Source organism: Eschrichtius robustus, chromosome 5 (assembly GCF_028021215.1).
Source record: "Eschrichtius robustus isolate mEscRob2 chromosome 5, mEscRob2.pri, whole genome shotgun sequence".
NCBI lineage: Eukaryota > Metazoa > Chordata > Mammalia > Artiodactyla > Eschrichtiidae > Eschrichtius > Eschrichtius robustus.
The window spans coordinates 52,873,208-52,894,460 of NC_090828.1; the positions used below are offsets into that span (position 1 = coordinate 52,873,208).

At 36.9% G+C, this 21,253-nt stretch overlaps 1 protein-coding gene across 4 annotated transcripts in view; it reads right to left on the reverse strand.

Annotated features, from left to right (window-relative positions):
* Positions 1–819: 819 nt before the first annotated feature.
* The window catches only part of UBE2E3 (ubiquitin conjugating enzyme E2 E3), an 88,738-nt gene continuing 68,304 nt past the window's right edge, over positions 820–21,253 (reverse strand). For all 4 annotated transcript variants that reach the window (XM_068544836.1, XM_068544834.1, XM_068544835.1 and 1 more), the window contains exons 4-6: positions 7,179–7,311; positions 3,099–3,246; positions 820–1,458 (exon numbers count right to left, since the gene is read on the reverse strand). In XM_068544836.1, coding sequence (XP_068400937.1) covers positions 1,361–1,458; positions 3,099–3,246; positions 7,179–7,311 — 379 coding nt within the window. In that variant the 3' untranslated portion in view covers positions 820–1,360. The remainder of the gene's footprint in view (positions 1,459–3,098; positions 3,247–7,178; positions 7,312–21,253) is intronic.

Consider the following 21,253-nt stretch of genomic DNA (forward strand, 5'->3'; position numbering starts at 1 on the left):
TTTTCTATTTCCATATTTAGGACTGGAGAAGATATTTGCCCATATTCCACAACTTTGGTTACATGACCAGAGAATTACCTCAATAACTATCCCAGTCATAGAAAAAAACATTTATACTCTGTTGACCAATCTGAATATTGAAAAATAAACTAGCTCCTGTAAGAAATCTAATATTTAATAATTATAACTAGAAAAAGAAGGAATTCAGATAACCTAGTAAACCCTTAAAATTCCCTATTCTTTCAACTGAGAAATAATGCCACAACTGCACAGTAATCCAGAGTTCTAGTCTACCTTCAGGGCAGACAAGGGTTTCTGTGTTCATCTCTGCCTCTGCCTGTATCTGTTGGACAAATGCATAATAAGAATGGTAACGCACACCAAAAACACCATGAAAATTCAAGAACCGGATTAGAAGTCAAAAATGCATGAAAGACACAGAAGGGCTACCAGATTAAAGTTATTTGACAATACTGCCCAATGGTGGACAGACCATTCTGGAAACAAAGTCTCGTAAGCCAGGATTTCATGTTATTTTTAGCTCAAATATCATATTATCAAAGTAGAGCTTTATCTTTTTTTTGAGACCAATGGTTAAAAAACGCAGTTTTGTATATTTAAACTCATGTATTCTCTCATTAGGACTTAAAGGAAAAAAACTCTACACATTTATAAGATTTCAAATGTTTTCAATTTAATAAATGATTTATTTATACTAGTCCTCTGTAGTCAATCTTCATATCCACATTTTTATTTCATCAACAATCATCTCAGACACACCTTCTAACAAGACCGACTTAAAATATTACGACAGGAAACTATGCCTTCAGGAGCATGTTTATTGTGTTTGAGATGATACATCAGGTGCTCTCTGAGCTACAAAGGGTAAAAGGAAATCCTCTCGTTACAAACTGACAAAGGTAAAAGGTAAAACATTTTTCACAACAGCATGAACCACATACTCAGAAATAGATCTGGGTTTAATACAAATGACATAATTCCTAGTCATCTACGGCTACTATTATAACTTCATACAGATAATGAATTAGGCTAAAATGCACTATAATATTTGGTAGACTTCAGGACCAGTATCCTTAGTACATCACAAAATACATTTTGATATCCCAAAGAAGCAAGACTTGCAAGTAGGCGTTTTAAACGTAACTAATCTACAGCTACAAAGTTCTACTCTTGATAGCATTTACCTTTTTGGGGAGTCTCCCAGTCTCCAAAGGATAAAAGCAGAGAGTAGAATCAGTATAACATATACACAGAAGTCCGTATTGTAAAGGCTATAAAGATTTGCAGCACAGTGAGAAGATGCCTTCTGCGCCTTCACACTGCATACAAATTATGTGAATTATGTTGCATATCGCTTGGTCCACTGTCTGGCTATCCTGTCATGTTCTGCTCTGTTGGTCAAATACTGAGTGGCTATGCTTCCAACCAGAGGATCCGCTGGAAAAGTGGAAAGAACATTAAAAGATATTATATGGTGTCTTAAAGGTTCAGTTCTAATAGTCTACTGAATTGAAATGCTGATTTTTCAGCAGCATCTTGATATATAATGGCTAATTTCTCAAAAGAAAAATGTTAAAGTAACATAATCATCTTTATATTTTACTATTCAAATTAGAAAAGCCTCTTTAAAAAATAAATGTTGAGTTAATAAATCTGATTTTTAAAAATGTGTATGCCTTTAATATACAAAAACTATTTTTCACTCTTAGCATTTTATTGAACAATAAAAGTGTGCTAGATGATTGTATTTGTTTTTCTACGGATATTTAAAAATTAATTTTTCCAAACTCAGATCCTATGATGCAATGCTATTCAGAATGAAATATTTCCTTCATTCTGTACAATAACACGACTTAAATCACTACCCTTACCTCCATTTGAAAGCTTACTTGCCATTTTGTTTTAAGTAGTATTGAGTGAGAAATTGAATCTGAGATGTAAACTTTATTTTGAATTTCTTTTTCAAAAAGGTGTACTATGTACTACATTTGAAGTACACCAAACGACAGCCAGTAAAACGTAAAGCTCTCTTCCCTCCTGACTCCAACTACTCAGAAGTTTCTCTTCCTGGCAAATAATTTATACCTGTTCACAGCATTTCTACCCAGAGACATTATACATATTTATAAGCATTTAGAATGTTGTTACGCATGTGTGTTTTTTTTCAGTGCCTTGCTTTTTTACTTAACATATCTTAAAGTTTTCTCTATGCATTCACATAGAGCTACCTCATTAAGCTACATCCTCTATTAATGGATGTGTAGGTTATTTACAATCTTTTGCTTTAATAGAAGATGCCACAATGAATATCCTTCTATATGTCGTTCTATCTATCCTTCTATCTATCAATCAATCAATGTATTTTGGGTATATGTATAACTGCTAGGCCTAATATAATAGTAATAACCTTTGGTGATTGATTAAATGTTTAGAAAAAATAAGCCAACTTCTTTAAAAAATGACCACTTAGTAAGAGAGCATATGCGAAATCCCAGGTCTAAACATTATTTTTTCAAGTCAGCTACCCACATTAAAGATCACGTGTGGCAGTTAGGCATTTCTTCCAGATTACGCACTAATGACTTTATCTCTGAGTTTTTATAATCATAATCTAGTCGAACTCTCTCATCGGCTATCATTTTAATATCGACTATTACCACATCTAATACAACCAACCATAATCCGAAAAGGAAGGGAGAACAAGAAGCCCATCATTACTGAGAGGCTGCGTTAAAGCCCATGGCAGCATGGAAGGAGCAAGAGGAGGAGGCAGTGGTGTCAGCAACATTACTTTACTCCCGTCAAAAGTGGTTTGTACAACTCCATTAATTTAGAAAACAGAGAGTCACCAGTGACAGGGAGAAAATAATTATAGGGTAGTATGCCATTAACAAATTAAAGGAAGTTATTGTGAAACTTCTGGTCTATTCTAATTGAAATGGCATGGATAATTTCCTCAAAAAGTGTTTTACGCTGATCTTTCTACCAACAGCATTTACTTCTTAAATTCACTTTAAACTGAAAAAAATGCACTGTTTTTGTAGCCTCATCGTATGTGTTAATAAAAATCTGCTTACCAGGGTTGCAGTCTGTCAAAAGAGAACAAATTGACAGCAAAACCTTTGAAATAGTCAAAGCAGGACTCCAGTTGTCTTTAAGGATGTCCAGGCAGATGACTCCCTGACTATTGATGTTGCAGTGATAGATTCTGGTGCGGAAAGTAACCTAAGGGCAGTGACATTAAAGACAGAAAGAAAATAAAAAGCTTTGTTACCAACTAAAACTCTCACTAGCGAAAATGAAGTGGAACATATCACAGATCATAGCAAACAGCATATAATTTCATTGACGAGCTAACAAACACTAGGCTTAAGTAATAGCAAAATTAAATGGTTTTATTTAATTCAGTTCAGAGAAATTTTGTTTTTACCCAGTATAGCAGGAACTATGTTGCTTTTAAACCGAATGAGTCGCTGAACTGTTTAAACAAATCATACGGTAATTCTATGGATGAGTGTGTGGGCGTGCACACACACACACACCACTATTTAAAGACAGGAACTGAGGGAGAACACAAACGTTTCGGTGCCAAAGGTAAGAGAAACTAGTGAAGAATTTTTTTAAACATAAAACTAAATTTATATTAGTTTCCTGATAGAAAAAGGTCACCAACTCAGCTAATCTCTTGCCATGTGTCCGAAAATACCGGAGAAGGTTGGTGAAATCACCAGCCTTTCTATTTCTCAGACTTTCATTTCCACAAATGGCTCACTGTCTTGTTAGACTAAGACAGTAAAATGAAACAAGTAAGGTCTTAAGCTACTGAATAAAGGAAGCTATTATATCCTTGAGATATGTGAAAAAAGAGAATTAATCATGGAAACAAACACTCACCAGTTTCAAACAATCACAAACACAAGTTAGGTGGTTAATTCTTAATTTGGAGTTGCAAAGAAAAAAGACAGTTCCTGATCCCTTGGAACTAGCTATGTACTGTGATCTCCCAAGTGGAGTCTGGGGAGAAAATGTTTAAAGCACTCAAAAGTGTATTTCTGACAAGGACGCATAATTAAAAACAAGAAAGAAACCACTGGCGTGGTGGGGAAGGAGGAGAAAGAGACCACAGTAGTACTCGTTTTATCCACGGTTTTGCTTTCCATGGTTTCAGTTTTGGACCCCTGAGGTCAACTGGGGTCCAAAAATATTAAATGGAAAATTCCAGAAATAAACAATTCATAAGTTTTAAATTTTGCACTGTTTTGAGTAGCATGATGAAATCTTGCCCTGTCCTGCTCTACCCTGCCTGGGTGTCCAGCATAATCCTGCCCAGTCAGTCCACTAAGTAGCATCCTGGTTATCAGTTCAACTGCTGCGGGATCGCAGTGCTTGTGCTCAAGTCACCCTACTTTATCTGATAATGGCCCCAAAGCTCAAGAGCAGTGATGCTGGCAACTGAGATCTGCCAAAGAGAAGCTGTGAAATTCTTGCTTTAAGAGAAAAGGTGAAAGCTTTTGACTTAATAAGGGCAGGGAAAAAAATTCTACACTGAGGTTGCTAAGATCTATGGTTAAGAATGAGTCTTCTATCCATGAAATTGTAAAAGGAAAAAAACACTTGTGCTAGTTTTGCTGTTGTACCTCAAGCTGAAAAAGCTACAGGCGTTAAGTGCTCAGTTACGATGGAAGAGGCATTAAGTTTGTACAAGATATTTTGAGAGAGAGAGAGAGAGACCACAATCACATAACTTTTATTACAGTATATTGTTATAACTGCTCTAACTTTATTATTAGTTACTGTTAATTTCTTACTGTGCCTAATTTATAAATTTATAAATCATAGGCATTTATGCATCGGAAAAAATAGCATCATATAGGGTTCAGTACTCTCCATGATTTCAAGAATCCACTGAAGGTCTTGGAACATACCCCCTGAGGATAAGGAGGGACTACCGTATATAACTCTAGAACTGTTCTAACACAGTACATACTAGTTACACAGAGCTCTTAAAATGTGGTTACAAGAATTAAGATGGGCTAAAAGTGTAAAATACATACCAGATTTCAAAGACTCAATATCAAACAGAATGTAAAATATGGCACTAATGATGCTTCTATTGATTACATGTTGAAACGACGATATTTTTGGATACACTGGATTAAGTAAAATATTATTAAAATTAATTTCACTGTTTCTATAAAAAATTACACATGTAGCTTGCATTATATTTCTATTAGACAGCCCTGCTCCAGAATATGGGAATAATTTATGTTCATATCGTTGACAGCTGACTACTCAATAGATACGCATGGCTTACAAACACAATTAATACTCTGATTCCTTTCAGCTTTTAACTATCAATGAACAGAAGAGAATTAAATTTCTATTATTCTTCAAGAAGTTCAACACCTTATGTGAACTTCAAAAATAAGCAGAACTGTAGAGAAATAATTATACCTAAACCAAGATAACAGCAGAAGTCTTATTTCTTTTTCACTTGTCCAACTATAGATCTGAAGAATGCTTCATAATACTGCATAAGATATCTTAGGGAAGAGGAAGGAATCAACATTAAAGGGTTAGAAAATACAGATATTGAGACTTTAGTGAAAAAATTAACATGCTAAATTAATAAATAGCCATCATATTAACCAAAATAATTATGACAAATCATATACAGAACTATGCTAGTCAATCTCTATCTTCCATTAAAAGATTCCAAGAAAAATGTCCCTTCCTTTAACAAATTTTCCCTCATGTATAAAAATTATTTCGTAAAAACTGTATCTTGCAAACTTTTTTTCTAATTTTGCTACCATGTTAAAACCAATTTCCAATACGAAAAATGATGAAAGTAGAAATAAGCCTCACTATAAATACAGTCATGTGTTATTTTGCTAAGGTTTTGTTTGCTATAATACAGAAAACTTAAGCACTGAAGGCAAACTGAATAGTTAATGATATATTGGCATTTAACATGTGTCATTTTGAATGTGAATACAATCTGCAGTATTATTAACATGAGGGTTTTGTCCCTTTCTTTGATTGATCTAGCAAGAGATACTCGATATACCCGAGAACATTAAATAAGACAATCATTTAAAGAGCTTAGGTTCTGATGGGACCACACAGTAAAGCACTCAAAAACTGACAGCTGTAGTTGAGAGCCAATACCTCTAGGTGATAGGGAAACTTGGTATCTGCAAGTTGAGGTAAATACCACTAGATGGAACTGTTGTTACCTTGTTAGATACAGGAGAAATGATCTGCCTTCTTTCAAAAAAAAAAAAAAATCCTTTATCTTTACACACACACACATAACAACACACATGCACGTGAGGCAGGCATTAAATCGCTACATATATTTTAAATAGTGAAGGGAACATAAGGAACTACGCTAAAAGTTAAGGGCTTGATAACACTTCTCCCTGACATGTCAGAAGTCTTTCTAACTACAGCATAATTATGCTCAGGCTTAATACTGATGGTAAAAACTGCTGGCTTGACCATTTTATTGGGAGAAGTCAGAGGAGGAAGCTATTCAAGTAACTGCTATGTTTAAGACTTGAAAAATAATTGCCAGTGATCACAAGACACAACTCAACCCTTCTCGCTGTTATCCACCTAACTGACATTCAGAGGCAACAGGAGGCATTAAGTCAGCCAGCCACCCTCACTCCCACTAATGCATCATACTTACAGAGAGCACAAAAAAGTTTATTAAATAGTATTAGCTCTCTCTTCTGTGCTATAGGTATCTAGTCTTTGCTCACCTATAAAGATAGGGTATTTAACACAAGATTCAAGTTACTTAACTCTTCTTTCCGGAAGCTGTCAGACAAATTTACTTTTTATCCCAACAGGTTTCTTAAGCAAGGTTCATAAGATACTTTTTCTCATATCATAAATCTAAAATTTATGTGCTTACTGATGTGCAAAGTGGCATACTTTCACTTACAATTAACAAACTCTCCGCTGGTTACAAAGTTATTTGTAAAAGACACAAATCAATCACTTCTAGTTTTAAAAATCCTTGGTTACATGAGAGTTTCTGTATAATCCATGAAAAACAATTAAATAAAAATAACTGCGTCCATCCCCTAGAATAAACTGACTGTGGAAAAGGATAAGTATTAAAGAATGCAATTCTAGGTTCTTACCTTTGGTGGCTTAAATGGATAATCAGATGAAAATGTGATATCCAGAAAAAACACACCACCTTCATATACAGAACCTGGTGGACCAAGTATAGTCGATCTCCATTCATAAATGTTATCTCCTTTAGGCCCAGCACTATTTAAAAGAAATTAAAAATCAATGTGTATATCTGTGATCAATGAATTTAACATCTTAAACCACTTAAGTATCAAAGGTAAATTAGCAAACGAGAACAAGAAGAGATAAGTGTAAAAGAAATAAGTCTCAACCAACTTGTGCACACATGTGTGTATAAACATATTTGGAAATATTTCTAACTTACAGAAAAATCACAAAAACAAAGAACACCTGTATAACTTTATCCAGAATCCCATTTTGCTCATTTGCTTTATCAACTCCCTCTCTCTCCCTCTCCGTCTCCTCCTGCTAAAAAAAAAAAAAAAAAAACCCCACACACATACACAACACCACAACACACACACACACAAAGTGCTTTTTTTTTCTGAACCATTTGAGAGTAAGTTGAACGTATCATGGCCCTTTCCCCATAAATATTTCAGTGTGCATTTTCTAATACAACTGCAATATAGCTACAATTTCAGTAAAAGTAAAATCTACACAATACCTACAATCTGCAAAATGTTATCAACTGAACCAATTACGCCTTGGAAAAAATCTTAGTTTTCCTCCAGATACAAGATCCCAGTCTTGGGATCGACCATCTATATATATCCTGTGCCTTTAGTCTCCTTTAATATATAGAGCCTTTTAGCCTTCCTTTGCCTTCTATAGTATTAATACTGTTGAAGAATACAGTTTTTCTTTTAATAGAATGCTCATCATTTTGAACTCGTCTGATGTTTCCTTATGATTAGATGCAGGTAGTTCAGCCCTGGCTAGAAGAGAACGTTAAGTGATGCTGTGTTCTTCTCAGGGTGTCACATCCAGAGGCACACTGGTGATGTTAATTTTCACTATCCAGATCAAGTGCTGTCCAATTTTCCTACTGCAACCAATAAGCAACCTTTGCAAATACCCCACTCTTCATCAGAATTTCTCCCCTAGATTTAACATCGACTTGTGATTCTTGGCTAAACTAAACCTTACTATGATAGTGATAAAATCATAATTTTCCAACGTCAGCATTTCCTCCACATTTACCAGCTGGCCCCTGAGCCCTCTCTTCTCCTGATTCTATGAATATGTATGTGTATTATTGGTGAGGTCTCATGGATTCCTATCTTTTTTCCTAATGATTTAGAATTCTTACTGAATTTAATTATTTTGATACTCAAATCACCCCAGATTTGGCCACTGGGAACACCTTCAAAATGACCCTGTATCCTTGTGATAGGCCACCATCATTTTTTTGAACACTTCCTTACTTTCTGGCCTAACGATATGTTCCAGGCTCCCATCCTTGGAATCTGCCATTTCTTCATGGAGCCCTGGTTCCTTTTAGTGGGAATGTTGTTCAAGGTCTGAGTGCTAGGTGCTATTAAACCCCAAGTACATTACATTGTGTTCAACACCATCATCTCATTTATAAACTACAATGAGAGATAATTCAAAGTCTAAACTCAGAGTTATTTGTTAGTAAGACACATCCAATACCCCTTAAACCCTTTTCAAATTTACCTTACACACTTCCATTTTTCTCTAACCTTTACACTATAGACTAACTTGACTTTCTGCACTAAGGTATGTATAAAGTTTTTCTTCTTTTAAAATGACCATCAATTTAAAAATGATCTGCATGTTTGATTTAAAATAAGTGCAAACCAGCATTGATAAAGCAACCACATTAATTACAATAGGACATTCAGGTATATGTTAAATGATTTAACTATAGCTTATTAATTCTGTAAAACATACACCGCAGACTGTAAACATCACGTAGGCGATGCTATCAATAATCACTCTGACAACAGTTCATACAGAAAGGGTGGAGAAAACTTGACGGTACAATCAAGATGTTTACAGGATGTTTCAAAAACCTCTTTTTAAGGCAGATATATATGAACTATAAGATCTTACTTTTATGGCCTATTTAGGGAAAATGCACTTTTGAAAAATACTATTTTCTAAGTTTTAAGTATACACAGCAACTGGAACTAATTACAGTAATGGCTCATTGTTCTGTCATCATCTGAGAATCAGGTGTATTCCCCAAGGGAATTTTCACTGTAACTAAAAGCATACAAAATGAAGTACCAATTTTGTTTAAAAAAAGAAGTTTAAACTGATTCAATGGCATTTCCTTTTCTAAGTTAATTTTTCCCCTGATGACTCAAAGTAATCGTTATAAAACTAAATTATAGTATGAGACTTTTATAGTACAGCTGCTATACTAAGATGTTTTAAACTACACGTCACACACTGATGATAATAATGATGATGATGATGATAATAATAACAACAGCAGCTAAGGTTTACTCCATAATAAGCCAAGCATTTGTCAAAGCACCATAGTGCATATCTCATTTAATTCTCCTTACAAACCTATGAATTAGGTACTATTATTATATTCCTATTTTTAGATGAGGAAACTAAAGTTCAGAGAGTTAAATAACTTTCCATACGTCCCACAGCTACAAAATACTCACAGAGAATTTGGACAAAGTCTGAATAAATCTCTATTGACTTCAATAGTTTTGCTATATTTATATTCCCTCTTATAATTTCAGTGCTACTATGTGTAATTTAATCTCCAGTCAAAGTTTGCAAATACTTACTTGGGTAGGAACCCAAGGAGAGCAATTCTCCAAAGAAACCAAATTTCCTCGGTGATATTCTTTGGTTCTTGGCAGAAGAACTATGTTATGCTTCAGATGGCTGGGGATTACTATATTTTAATGAATCACAGAATTTCAGCATGAAAAGGATCTGGTTGAAGCCAAACCCCTCCTTTTACACTTGAAGAAACCAATTCACAGAAAGTAAGCGATCCATCTTAACTCCCCTCTGCCAGTTGGTAGAAGAGCTGGAATTCCCACACCAAGTTCTTGGTTCTTAAATTTGCTGTCTTCTCAGTTATGCTCTTCTGCTACAAGACACTAAGGATATGGTTATTGCAGCAGGATATGAAATGTGACTTTCCCTACTGCTTTGGAGTAGACCTAGCAGGGCTGCAGCTTATGGCTGTGTTCTAAGGAACCTAGCCTAAGGTGAGTTAGGGCTAAAAATCCACCTCTTGTTGGCTGCCTTGTCTGGAATACGAGTCTCCATTTTCCTTCTCACAAAGATGCCACCTGCTAACCAAGATGGGGGGCTGGGGGTGGTAAGGAGCGGGTGTGCGGGTGTGCTGGAGGCACGACTGACTCCACCCTAATTCAAACGTAACATTTTATAGGCTAGTAATTGACCTGCCACTGAGGCTTCACAGCTGAGTAGAAAATGGGTGCTGAATGCTGACAATCTCAAGATAGGTGCTAGCCACACCTTTTCACTAGTTCTCAATCTTCTCTCTTTCTCTTTTCCAAAAAGACAACACTCCAGCAACTCTACACTCCAGCCTGGATCATCTATTTTTCCCTCTCTGGTGAATCATGCCCACAAGAATACTACAGTGCCATTTCCCCAATCTTTATTTAAAAACTAACCACGATTCCTCTACCCCTTCCAGCTCTCATTTCAATTACCTCTAACAGGCTCTTACCCCCCGACACTCCACTGAAACATCTCTCATCCAAGGTCACCAATGACCTCATCACTAGACTCGATGCTCATTTCTCAATCTTCATCTTATTTGACTGGCCCAGCAACATATGACACAGTTGGTCACTTCTTCCTCCTTGATATACTTTCTCTGCTTTGTTGCTAGAATAACATACTTACTGGTTTTCCTCCTAACTCTCTTGGCCTCTCCTTCTCAATCACTATTGCTGTTCCTTATCTCCCTAACCTCTAAATATTGCCAATCTTCCAGAGCTCAGTCCTTAAACCTCTTCTCCTAACTACATCTACTCTTTTGTTGATCTCCTGCAGTTTTATGGCTTCCAATAGCATCAGTAAGCTCTGAACCTACAAACCTGTATCTCTAGCCTACATTTCTATACTAAATTCCAGAGCTATACATCGAAATGCCTACTAAACCCTCTTTATTTTGAAATCTAATATTTCGTATCCAGTAATTTTGAAAAGTTTAACATGCCCCAAACTGAATCCCAGATATTCCAATTCCTCTTACAAGCCTCCCTAATTCAGCTAATGGCAACTCTTTAGTTCCTCAGGGCAAACACCTAGACCTCACCCTTGACAACACTCTTTCTATCCCACCTCCTGTAAATTCCACTGGTTTTATCTTCAAAACATACCTCAAATTCTACTACTTCTCCCTACTCCTACCACCTCAACCTTCATTGAAAACACCAGCATTCTCTGTCTGGTTAATTACAATAGCCTCCTTGCTTCCACCTGAGACCCTAAGCCCCACCACGGTAGTCTATTCTCAATGACAACCAGGCAGAGCGATAAGTAAATCAGATCACGGAACTCTGGTCAAAACCCTCCAACGGCTTACCTCCTTATTCTGTGTTAAAGTCAAAGTCTTCTGACCTATAAGGCACTGTATCATTTGCTGCTACCATCACCACTACCACCCTTCTTATCTGCTCCTCCTTTCCTTGCTCAACTGGCTATAGCAACCTGTTTCTCCAACTAAAATGTACATTTCCACCTCAGGGTCTCCGCACCAGTGTCTCTGCCTGGAATGCTCTTCCTCAAGATATCCACGTGGTTTGCGCCACCACCTTCTACAGGTCTTTCTTGGCTCAAAAGCCACCTTCTCAGCGAGGCCTTTCTTGGCCACTCTACCTAAAATGTCACACACGGTCTCCACACATTTCACCCGCCTTTCTATTTTTTCTCCATAGCCTCTATCGCTCTCTAACATATATTTTATCTATTTCTCTTACTTATTATTGTCCGTCTCCCACTAGAAATGGAAGCTCCATGAGGCTGCAAGATGTGGACCTGGCTCTTCAACTTACGGTGAAATGGGCTTTTTATGCCCTGAAAATCAGATGTATTTTAATAACTCAAAGTGACTAAAGAGTTGTGGGATCTGCCCAAGGGGAGAGGAAAGAGAGATCTCATGGAGCAGCGGGCCCCATCCTTTTTGGCACCAGGGACCGTTTGCGTGGAAGACGATTTTTCCAAGGACCGGGGGTAGGGGGGATGGTTTCAGGATGATTCAAGCGCATTACATTTATTGTGCACTTTATGTCTATTATTATTACATCAGTTCCACCTCAGTTCATCAGGCATTAGATCCCGGGGGCTGGGGACCCCTGTCATAGAGCATGTTTAATGGCAGAGGAAAGGGAAAAGAGGCAAGGGGGAAGCAGAAAGGGAACTTTTTCTTAAATGGGTATCCCCTGCTTTTAAAAAATTCACTTCATGCCACTTTGCTCTTACGAAAGACTTACATTAGTACCTGTTTTCACCAACCAAAAGAGATCTAAAGAAGATTTTCGCTTTTACAAAAACAGGTGAAAAGCAAAAACAGCGTTCAGTCTGTTCTGCAGTGAACATTTTAGAGGCAGGGAGAGCGGCACTGCCAAGCTCCTTCCCGGGGAACTACACTCAGCATCTCAGCATCAAGCCTCCGTAGCTTTGAACTGTGTGTCTGTGAGTATCTGTGCTTTATCTCGATTTATTTTGTGCAGTCATTATAGCAAGATGTGTCCTAAGGTAACTGCTTCTTCGCTTTACATCATTTAGGCTTACAAAAGGTTTTATAGGAACACTCTACTTTCAGATAGTGGGGTAAACATGTATTAATTTCATAAAAAAGGGTTAATTTACTTAGTAATTTACTTCACTGATACAGCAGAAGTAAAATTCATTCCAGTTCTGAGTCAAATTATGAAAAAGCAGAGACAAAGTTAACAGGGACTTTGTTTACTGCAACCTCAGTATTTTGCTAATGCCAAAAAGAAAGATCAATTGTTAAATTCCAGAATTGAGGATGTAAATTTTTGTTTAAATACCACTAAGAAAAAGAGTAGTACTTTCATTTTACTGTTTTTCCCCTGCAAACATTACTTTCCTCCCTTTAAATACCATGTTTCCCATAAGCTATTATAGCTTCTGCACAAAACAAACAAAAGTAAAAAGCAGGCAGAAAGTTTGGATAGAGTGACAAACTTGCACCTGGGAACTTTCTGTTACTAGCTGCTCTTATTGTTAATGAGTAACAATATTTTAAACATTAGCAGCAAGAGGACTGATCTTAGCAAAATCCATTTTCTCATCACTTGAATATTCGTTCAGAAATTACTGTTACTACAAGGGTCATAAACACTAGGCCTTTTACAGCACTGGAGTGATTTCCCACAAGAACTCTCAAATGCTTAATTTAATAACAGATTCAATTTTACATATATCCTTTTTTTAACACAATGCTTTTTTATACAATTTTTAAATCCCATACTAAGCCAAATGCAAAGATTTACACTAAAATCTGTATGGTTTTTATCCCTATGGCAATCTTAAGAAGAGCTGAATTAAATTCAAGGAGAAAAGACTATAACATATGTCTGACTTAAGACGGACATAACTATGAAAAGTGGTGGAATGGTGAGTGTCCCATTCTAAACCATTAAATTGTTAAAATATACCTGTGTGTGTAGTGTGCATTTAAAAAAAAAATTACTAATACAAAGTTCTTATTTAAGCATGGGTTTAATTTTACAGCTACAGAAATGAAAGAGCTTGAACTAAGATGCCATATTGGTATAACTTCAATAGACCTTATCCACCATGACTAAATTTTAAAATACTATATTATTAATATAAAATCTGTTAAAATACAAATAAAATCAAAGAAGAACTAAATAAATGGAGAATACTATATGTTCATGGGTAAGAAAACTCAATACTGTCAAAATGTCAGTTCTTCCCATCTACAGATTCAATGCAAACTCATCAAAATCCCAGCCAATTATTTTGTGGATATCAACAAACTGATTAGAAAGTTTATATGGAGAGAAAAAGATCCAGAATAGCCAACTCAATATTGAAGGAGAACAAAGTCAGAGGACTGCCAGTATCCAACTTCAAGACTTACTATACAGCAACAGTAATCAAGACAGTGTGGTATTGGCAAAAGAATAGACAGATCAATGGGACAAAACAGAGAGGTCAGAAATAGACCCACATAAATAAAGTCAAGTGATCTTTGACAAAGGAGCAAATGCAATACAATGGAACAAAGACAGTCTTTTCAAAAAATGGTGCTACAACAACTGGACACCCATATGTTAAAAAAATGAAATTTAGACACAGACTTTATACCCTTCACGAACATAAACTGAAAATGGATCACAGGCCTAATATAAAACTACAAAACTCCTAGAAGATAATATAGGAGAAAACTTAGTTGCCCTTGGGTATGGTGATGCCTTTCAGATACAGTACCAAAGACACAATACAGGAAAGAAATAATTGATGAGCTGGACTTCACTAAAATTAAAATATTCTGCTCTGCAAAAGACAACGTCAAGAGAATGAGAAGACAAGTCACTGACTGGGAGAAAATATCTGTAAACGACACATCTGATTAGGACTGTTATCCAAGATACACAAAGAACCCTTAGAACTCAAAGAAAAAATGAACGACCTAATTAAAAAATGGACAAAAGACATGAACAAAGATACCACATCAAAGAAGATACACAGATGGCAAAAGAACATATTAAAAGATGTTCAACATCACATTTTGGTGTGGACTGAGTGTCTGTGAGTTGTCTCCCATCCACCCCCAAAGTTCATGTTGAAATTCCAACGCCTGACGTGGTGGTATATGAGTGTTGGGGCGGGGGGGGGGGCGGCTATGGGAGGGAATTAGGTCCTGAGAATGCAGCCCTCAGGAACGGCATGAGTGAGTGCCCTTATAAAAGAGACCCCCAGAGTTCCCTTGCTCCCCCTGCTATGGAAGGACACAGTGAGAAGACAGCCATCCACGAGCCATGAAGCAGATCCTCATCAGGCACCAAATCGGGAACTTCCCAGCTTCCAGAACTGTGAGAAATAAATTTCTGTTGTTTATAAGTCGCCCAGTCTATAGTATTCTGTTAGAGCGGTCCAAATGGACTAAAACATCATCAGCGAACTCCAAACTAAAACAACAAGACATCGCTACGCACCCATATGAATGGCCACAATCCAGAACACCGACAACCCCAAATACTGGCGAGGATGTGGAGCAACAGGACTCTCATTCATTGTTGGTGGGGACGCAACATGGCAGAGCCGCTCTGGAAGAGAGTTTGCCGGTTTCTTCCAAAACTAAACATACTCCTACCATACAACCCAGCAACTGTGCACCTAGGTACTTAATGAACTGAAAACTTATGTCTATACAAAAACCTACACACGAATGTTTATAGCAGCTTTATCCATAATGGCCCAAGCTCTGAAGCAAACAAGATCTCCTTCAGTAAGCGAATGGATAAATAAAGTGATACATTCAGATGGTGGAACATTATTCAGCAGTCAAAATAAATAAGCTATCAAGGCATTAAAAGACATGGAGGAAACGTAAATGCCTATTACTAGAAGCCAATCTGAATCATACATACTGTATGATTCCAACTATATAACATTCTTGAAAGTCAGAACTATAGAGATTGTAGAAAGATGAGTGGTGGCTAGGGTTTAATGGGGAGGATGGGGTGAACGGGCAGAACATACAGGATCTCTAGGACAGTGTAACTATTCTGTATGACACCACCATGGTGGATCCATGTCATTATACAGTCATCCAAACCCACAGGATGCAGAACACCAAGAGTGAAGCCTAACGTAAACTAAAGACGCTGAGTGATAACAGTGTGTCAAACGCAGGTGCATCCATGGTAGCAGGTGCACTGGCGTGGTGTGAGGTGCTGGTAGTGAGGAGGTGTGCGTGTGGGGCAGCAGGTACACAGGTAGGTACTCCGTACTTTCTGCTCAATTTTGATGTGAAGCTAAAACTGCTCTAAAAATAACATTTATTAATTTAAAAAAATACAAATGAAGTTTAGAACAAGTAAATGTTTCCGTATTAAAGCAAAAAGTACTAACTGTTTCTTTAAGTGTTGGTTTATAGAAAGAGTTTGAAACACAATAATGTGTTTTAAAATCAGGTAATTTGGAACTTTGGATCACATTTTAACCACAGTAATATAAATGGTGGTTTCAATGTTGGCTCACAAGTCAATTTAAACCATTTCCCCCATAACTTTAAGTGAGGTACCATGTATGTGAAGATCCAGACTTTTCTTTTACTAATGGAGACATCAAGAATACCTATCCTCCCCTCCAAACTGCTAATGCAAACAGCCATCACCCTTTCTCCTCCTAGTCTCTTCTACTGTCTCTTGGCTGAAGCCTGTAGAGTTCTACCTTCCCTGTGACACAGGAAGGTGGAGTGGGGGGAGAAGGTATGTGTGAACTAGACTAAACAACCTTTGTACTGGGAAAATGTGTCCCAACAAGAACAGCAGCTGCAGCAACAGCAGCAACCATGTGCCCTGACTGAGCATTTGTATGTTGCCAGGAGTCACTACATTAAATGCTGTCTAGCTCATTGAATCCTCACAGTAATACTATGAGATAGATGCTGTAACTATCCTAGCTTCCCAGATGAGAAAACCAAGGCTCACAGCAGTTAAATAGCTTCCCCTAAATTCTCATGGCTAATAGGTAGGCAGACACAGTCAGTCTATCTAGAGAGAATACGACCTTAACCATATCTTTATTATTTCTTTCCGAACTTCAATTGTTTTATAAGTGAAAGGTCTATTCCTGACTGCTTTGGGAAAAGTTTTACTTCTCTAGGTTGAAAGTAATTAGGAGATCATTTATTAGGGAAATATAAGACAATGGGAGAGGGGAAATGGCTTAGGAAACAATACAGGCAAATAATTCCACTAACTACAAAATAGACCTAGAAATCTGCTAGCAGTTCACAATTATCTTCCCATTCCCTGCCCCCAGAATGACCTCTTTCTGGTAAACTTAAGGCCTTGGGAAGTCTGTGGTACGTATTGCTTATTAAGCCATACTCTGTGCGCCTTGTTGAGCATATGGATTCACTTTGAACCTGAAATATGTATTTGAGCCTTTGCAAAATTTTGCATAGTTTCCACAAGATGAGTCAATGGAGAAAACAGAAACAAATTCATTCATGTATTCATTAAAGATATGAGTGTCTACTATTTTGTGCTGAGCACCTGTGCAGGAAACTAAAGATATAAAGGCCACTGCCTCCAGGGAGATTACTGCCTACCTGGGTATATAGTGATTAGTCAAATGCTAGCACACACACAAATGCAGCAGAAAATGTGCTACAAAGGAGAGGTATATGTACTTTGCTGAGTGACAGGAAGATGTGACCTAGTCAGGAAGTTCAGGGAAGATTCACAGAGTTAACCAATGTTTGAGATGATATTTGAAACACTAAGTGGGAGTTAACTAGGAGAAGGTAAAAGGGAAGGGCTGCGGAAGACTTAACAGCATATGTAAATGCCCTGAGGTAGTAAGGAGCAAGGTGAACGGCAGCACCTGGAAGTTAAGTCTAGTGTGGTAGATGCAAAGAGAACTGGGGGGTGGGGTGCAGTAAGAGATGAACTGAAGAGGGAATTAGTAACAAATATCCGTGCAGGACCCTGTTAGGCTATATTAAAGATCTTGTCTTTATCCTAAAAGCAACAGGGAGACATCAAAATATCTTAAGCAGGGAAGGGGGTCGCACTAATATTTACATTTTGAAAACATTCCTTATATTGCTGTGTGGAAAATGGTCTGGAAGAGGACCAGAGAGGCTATGTCAGTGGACTACTGTGATAATTCAGGTAAAGATTATGGCAGACTGGACTAAGGTAATATCAGAGATAAAGGGAAGAGGATGGATTTGAGAGGGATTTAGGAAGTAAAAAAATCAACCAAACTTATGTTTTTGGAATATGGGAGGTGAGGGAGAAGGAGATATCAAGAATAGTTCATAGTTTTCCGGACTGTACAACTGAGATGGATACAGATACCTTTTACTAAGATAGAGACAATGGAAAAGGAGCTGGTTTTGGACACACTAGGATTAAGCTGCCTTTGAGATACACAAGAAATAAGTATGTCAATGATGTGTGTGTGTGGCGGGGGGAGGTGGGCTGTAGATGTAAATTTGGGAGACCTTGGTACACAGGTGGTAACTAAAGTCCTAAAGATGGGATGAGCCAGACTGTGGAAAGAATAGAGTGAGATGAGGAGATGACACCTGGGATGAGAGAACCACACATTAAGTCATGATAATATATGGCAGACCTGTGACAGGTGTGTAATAGAGGGACAAAAAAAATAAATGGGAGCAAAGCAGAAGAGAGATTAATTACATGAAGAGATATGGGGGAAAACTGGGTTTGAAAAGGATGTTATAGACTAAGGAAGACTTCATCTGGTAAGGACATGGGGATCATACCAGCTCACTGTGAGGAAAATAAAAAAGTAATTTGGGAAGATCTCTAAGGCATATGTTAAATGGGGTTGGTGGGGGAACAAAAAAGAAGAAACAGAAAAAGAAAACGGAAGGTACAGAACAGTGGATATGAAAAGCTATCTGCATGTGTAAGCTGGAAATATAAACAGACTCTTTCTGGAAAGATACACAAGAAAATGGTAATAGTGGTTTCCTCTAAGAATAGTTCTCTACAGTAAAAAGAAAACCTACTTTTCACTGTATACTCTCTTCTATTCTATTCTGAATTGTTCACTATGTATAAAAAAAAAGTATTTATTTTACTTGTTTCTTAATTTAAAAAGTAAGGGGGTGGGGTGGGGGAAACGACAGAAAACCCAGTGAGTAAAGCACTAAGGCCACAGGAGAAAATCTAAACCATAAAGGTTTTTAAGTAGGCAGAATGAATTTGTATGACATGCTATGTTATCCTCAGTCCTAGCACTCTGGCACTAGAGATTCCCTAATTCTGGAATAACAAAGATTTAATAACAGCTTTTAGATATCTTAGGTAACATCCTTTCCCCTATTCTTTGCACATTATAAAGTTTAGAGCTCATCCAAAATTTAAGCCATTTTGCCAATGCATTGTAAATCTGTATCACAAGTCAACCACATTTGACAGGATCATGTCATTTTAATTTACCACCTTCTACTTTGAGACAGACTATGACTGGGTAAAATACAACTAACAAGCTGATAAATGTACCAACCTCTAGTCTAGTTTATCATGAAGCTTAAACTAAGCACAAACTCTAAAAGTACCTGTTGGTTTTTTTAGTTTTTCTATATGTTTTGTTTTGAAGTTTGATTTGAGAGCCAAGTATGAATTGTGTTGTGTGCCGCATCTTTGTTCAAAATTTAATAATCCACACTGAATCCCTGACCTGCAAAAAACTTTCAAAATTAAATAAATCTATTTCCTGTTCATGTTCTGTTTTATGGACGATCTTTTTCCTTAGCAGATAATGTAATTATAAAGCTTTATAATATAGGTAGTACATATAGCTATAAAACAGTAAGTAAGGTACTCCCAAAACTCAGGGCTAATGATTCATTTTTGTAACATTTACTGAGTAACCACTATATGCTGGGCACTGTTAGATACTGAAAATAGAGTGATGAACAGAATAGACATGACCTCTGCCCTCACACAGATTATACAAATACTAAACAAACACCATAAAATTATTAACATGAAATAATACTGGATAAATGCAAAGTCACTTACATAAGCGGAATATCTCCCAAAAAGAGTATATAGGAAAATGAGTACTTAACTGATCCTTTGTTTTTTTTTTGTTTGTTTGGGTTTTTTTGTACTAACACATCTAAGGAGTGGGTTATACTCCTGTCAGTTGACCCTGGTTCACTCCAGTAATAAGGGGAGAGGGAGGGAAGGAACAGTGTGGAGAAAAACTCCCAGGTGATTTTAATAAGCAACCCTCTTAAGAACTACTAAGCTGCCGCAACTAAAGATCCCGTACGCCGCAACTAAGACCCGACGCAGCCAAATAAATAAATATTAAAAAAAAAAAAAAAAAGATAACTACTAAGTTCACTGATGGTATTACTACAACTGAAACCATGGTTTGCAACCTTAGCTTCCAAGTGGAATCACCCACGGAGCTCTAAAACTTACTGATTCCTAGTCTGTAGCCCTGAGAGACTCTGATTTAATCAGTGTGGGAGTGTGCTGTGTGATCTGAGCTTAGAGAGATTTTAAAACTCCTCAGGTGATATAAAGTGCAGCCAAGATCCCAAACGACTTGGGGGAGCAGGAGATCTGATATGCAGAAGAATGGGAAATGGCAGAATAGAAACGTAAGAAAATATTCTAATTCTCAGATATGACATAATTATCTAGGCTGTGTTTAACTGTTACTCCTATTGTGCAGACAGATGTTAACAGGCTACGATAGCTTCTTGCCAAAACTCATTATCATCTTTGGATTATAGTGAATTTATGAAGGTAATGCTACTCTGGTTGGGCTCAGCCAGGGGCATGCCAGCCTCCCTGGACAACTTCCCTATCACCACCTCAAAAAGCTACAATGATAAGCAGCAGAATACAACAACTTGAAAAAAAAAAATTGGTCAAATGAGAAAATGTCTCAAAAATATTCTTACTCACATAAGGCACAAATAATTTTGCCTATACATTTGTCTCTAAAAAGTAAAATGTTTTATGATAGCTTAAGATTCTTGCTCTTGCTGTTCTCTGCTTTCTTGCCATTTCCCTCCCTCTCTGATTATAAAGCAGAAGCAGACTTAAAATCATAAACACCGAGTAGAGCAATTAGAGGTGGGTAAAATACTATTTAAAATTGTATTTAAAATAGTATATTTTGCATTTAACATGTATCATTAAGTCTAGAACATTAATCAGTAACATCACTAGATATTATTATGACCACCGTGCTATAAAATACTTTTAAAACAGACCTGAACAGTTTCAGACCTGCAACTACCATTTGGGGTCTTTAGTAATATCATCTAAAAGAATATAAAACAGCAAAAGGTTCACTAAGAAGATCAAGAATATATTAATCTATGTGACATAAAACAGTTCTACTGGCA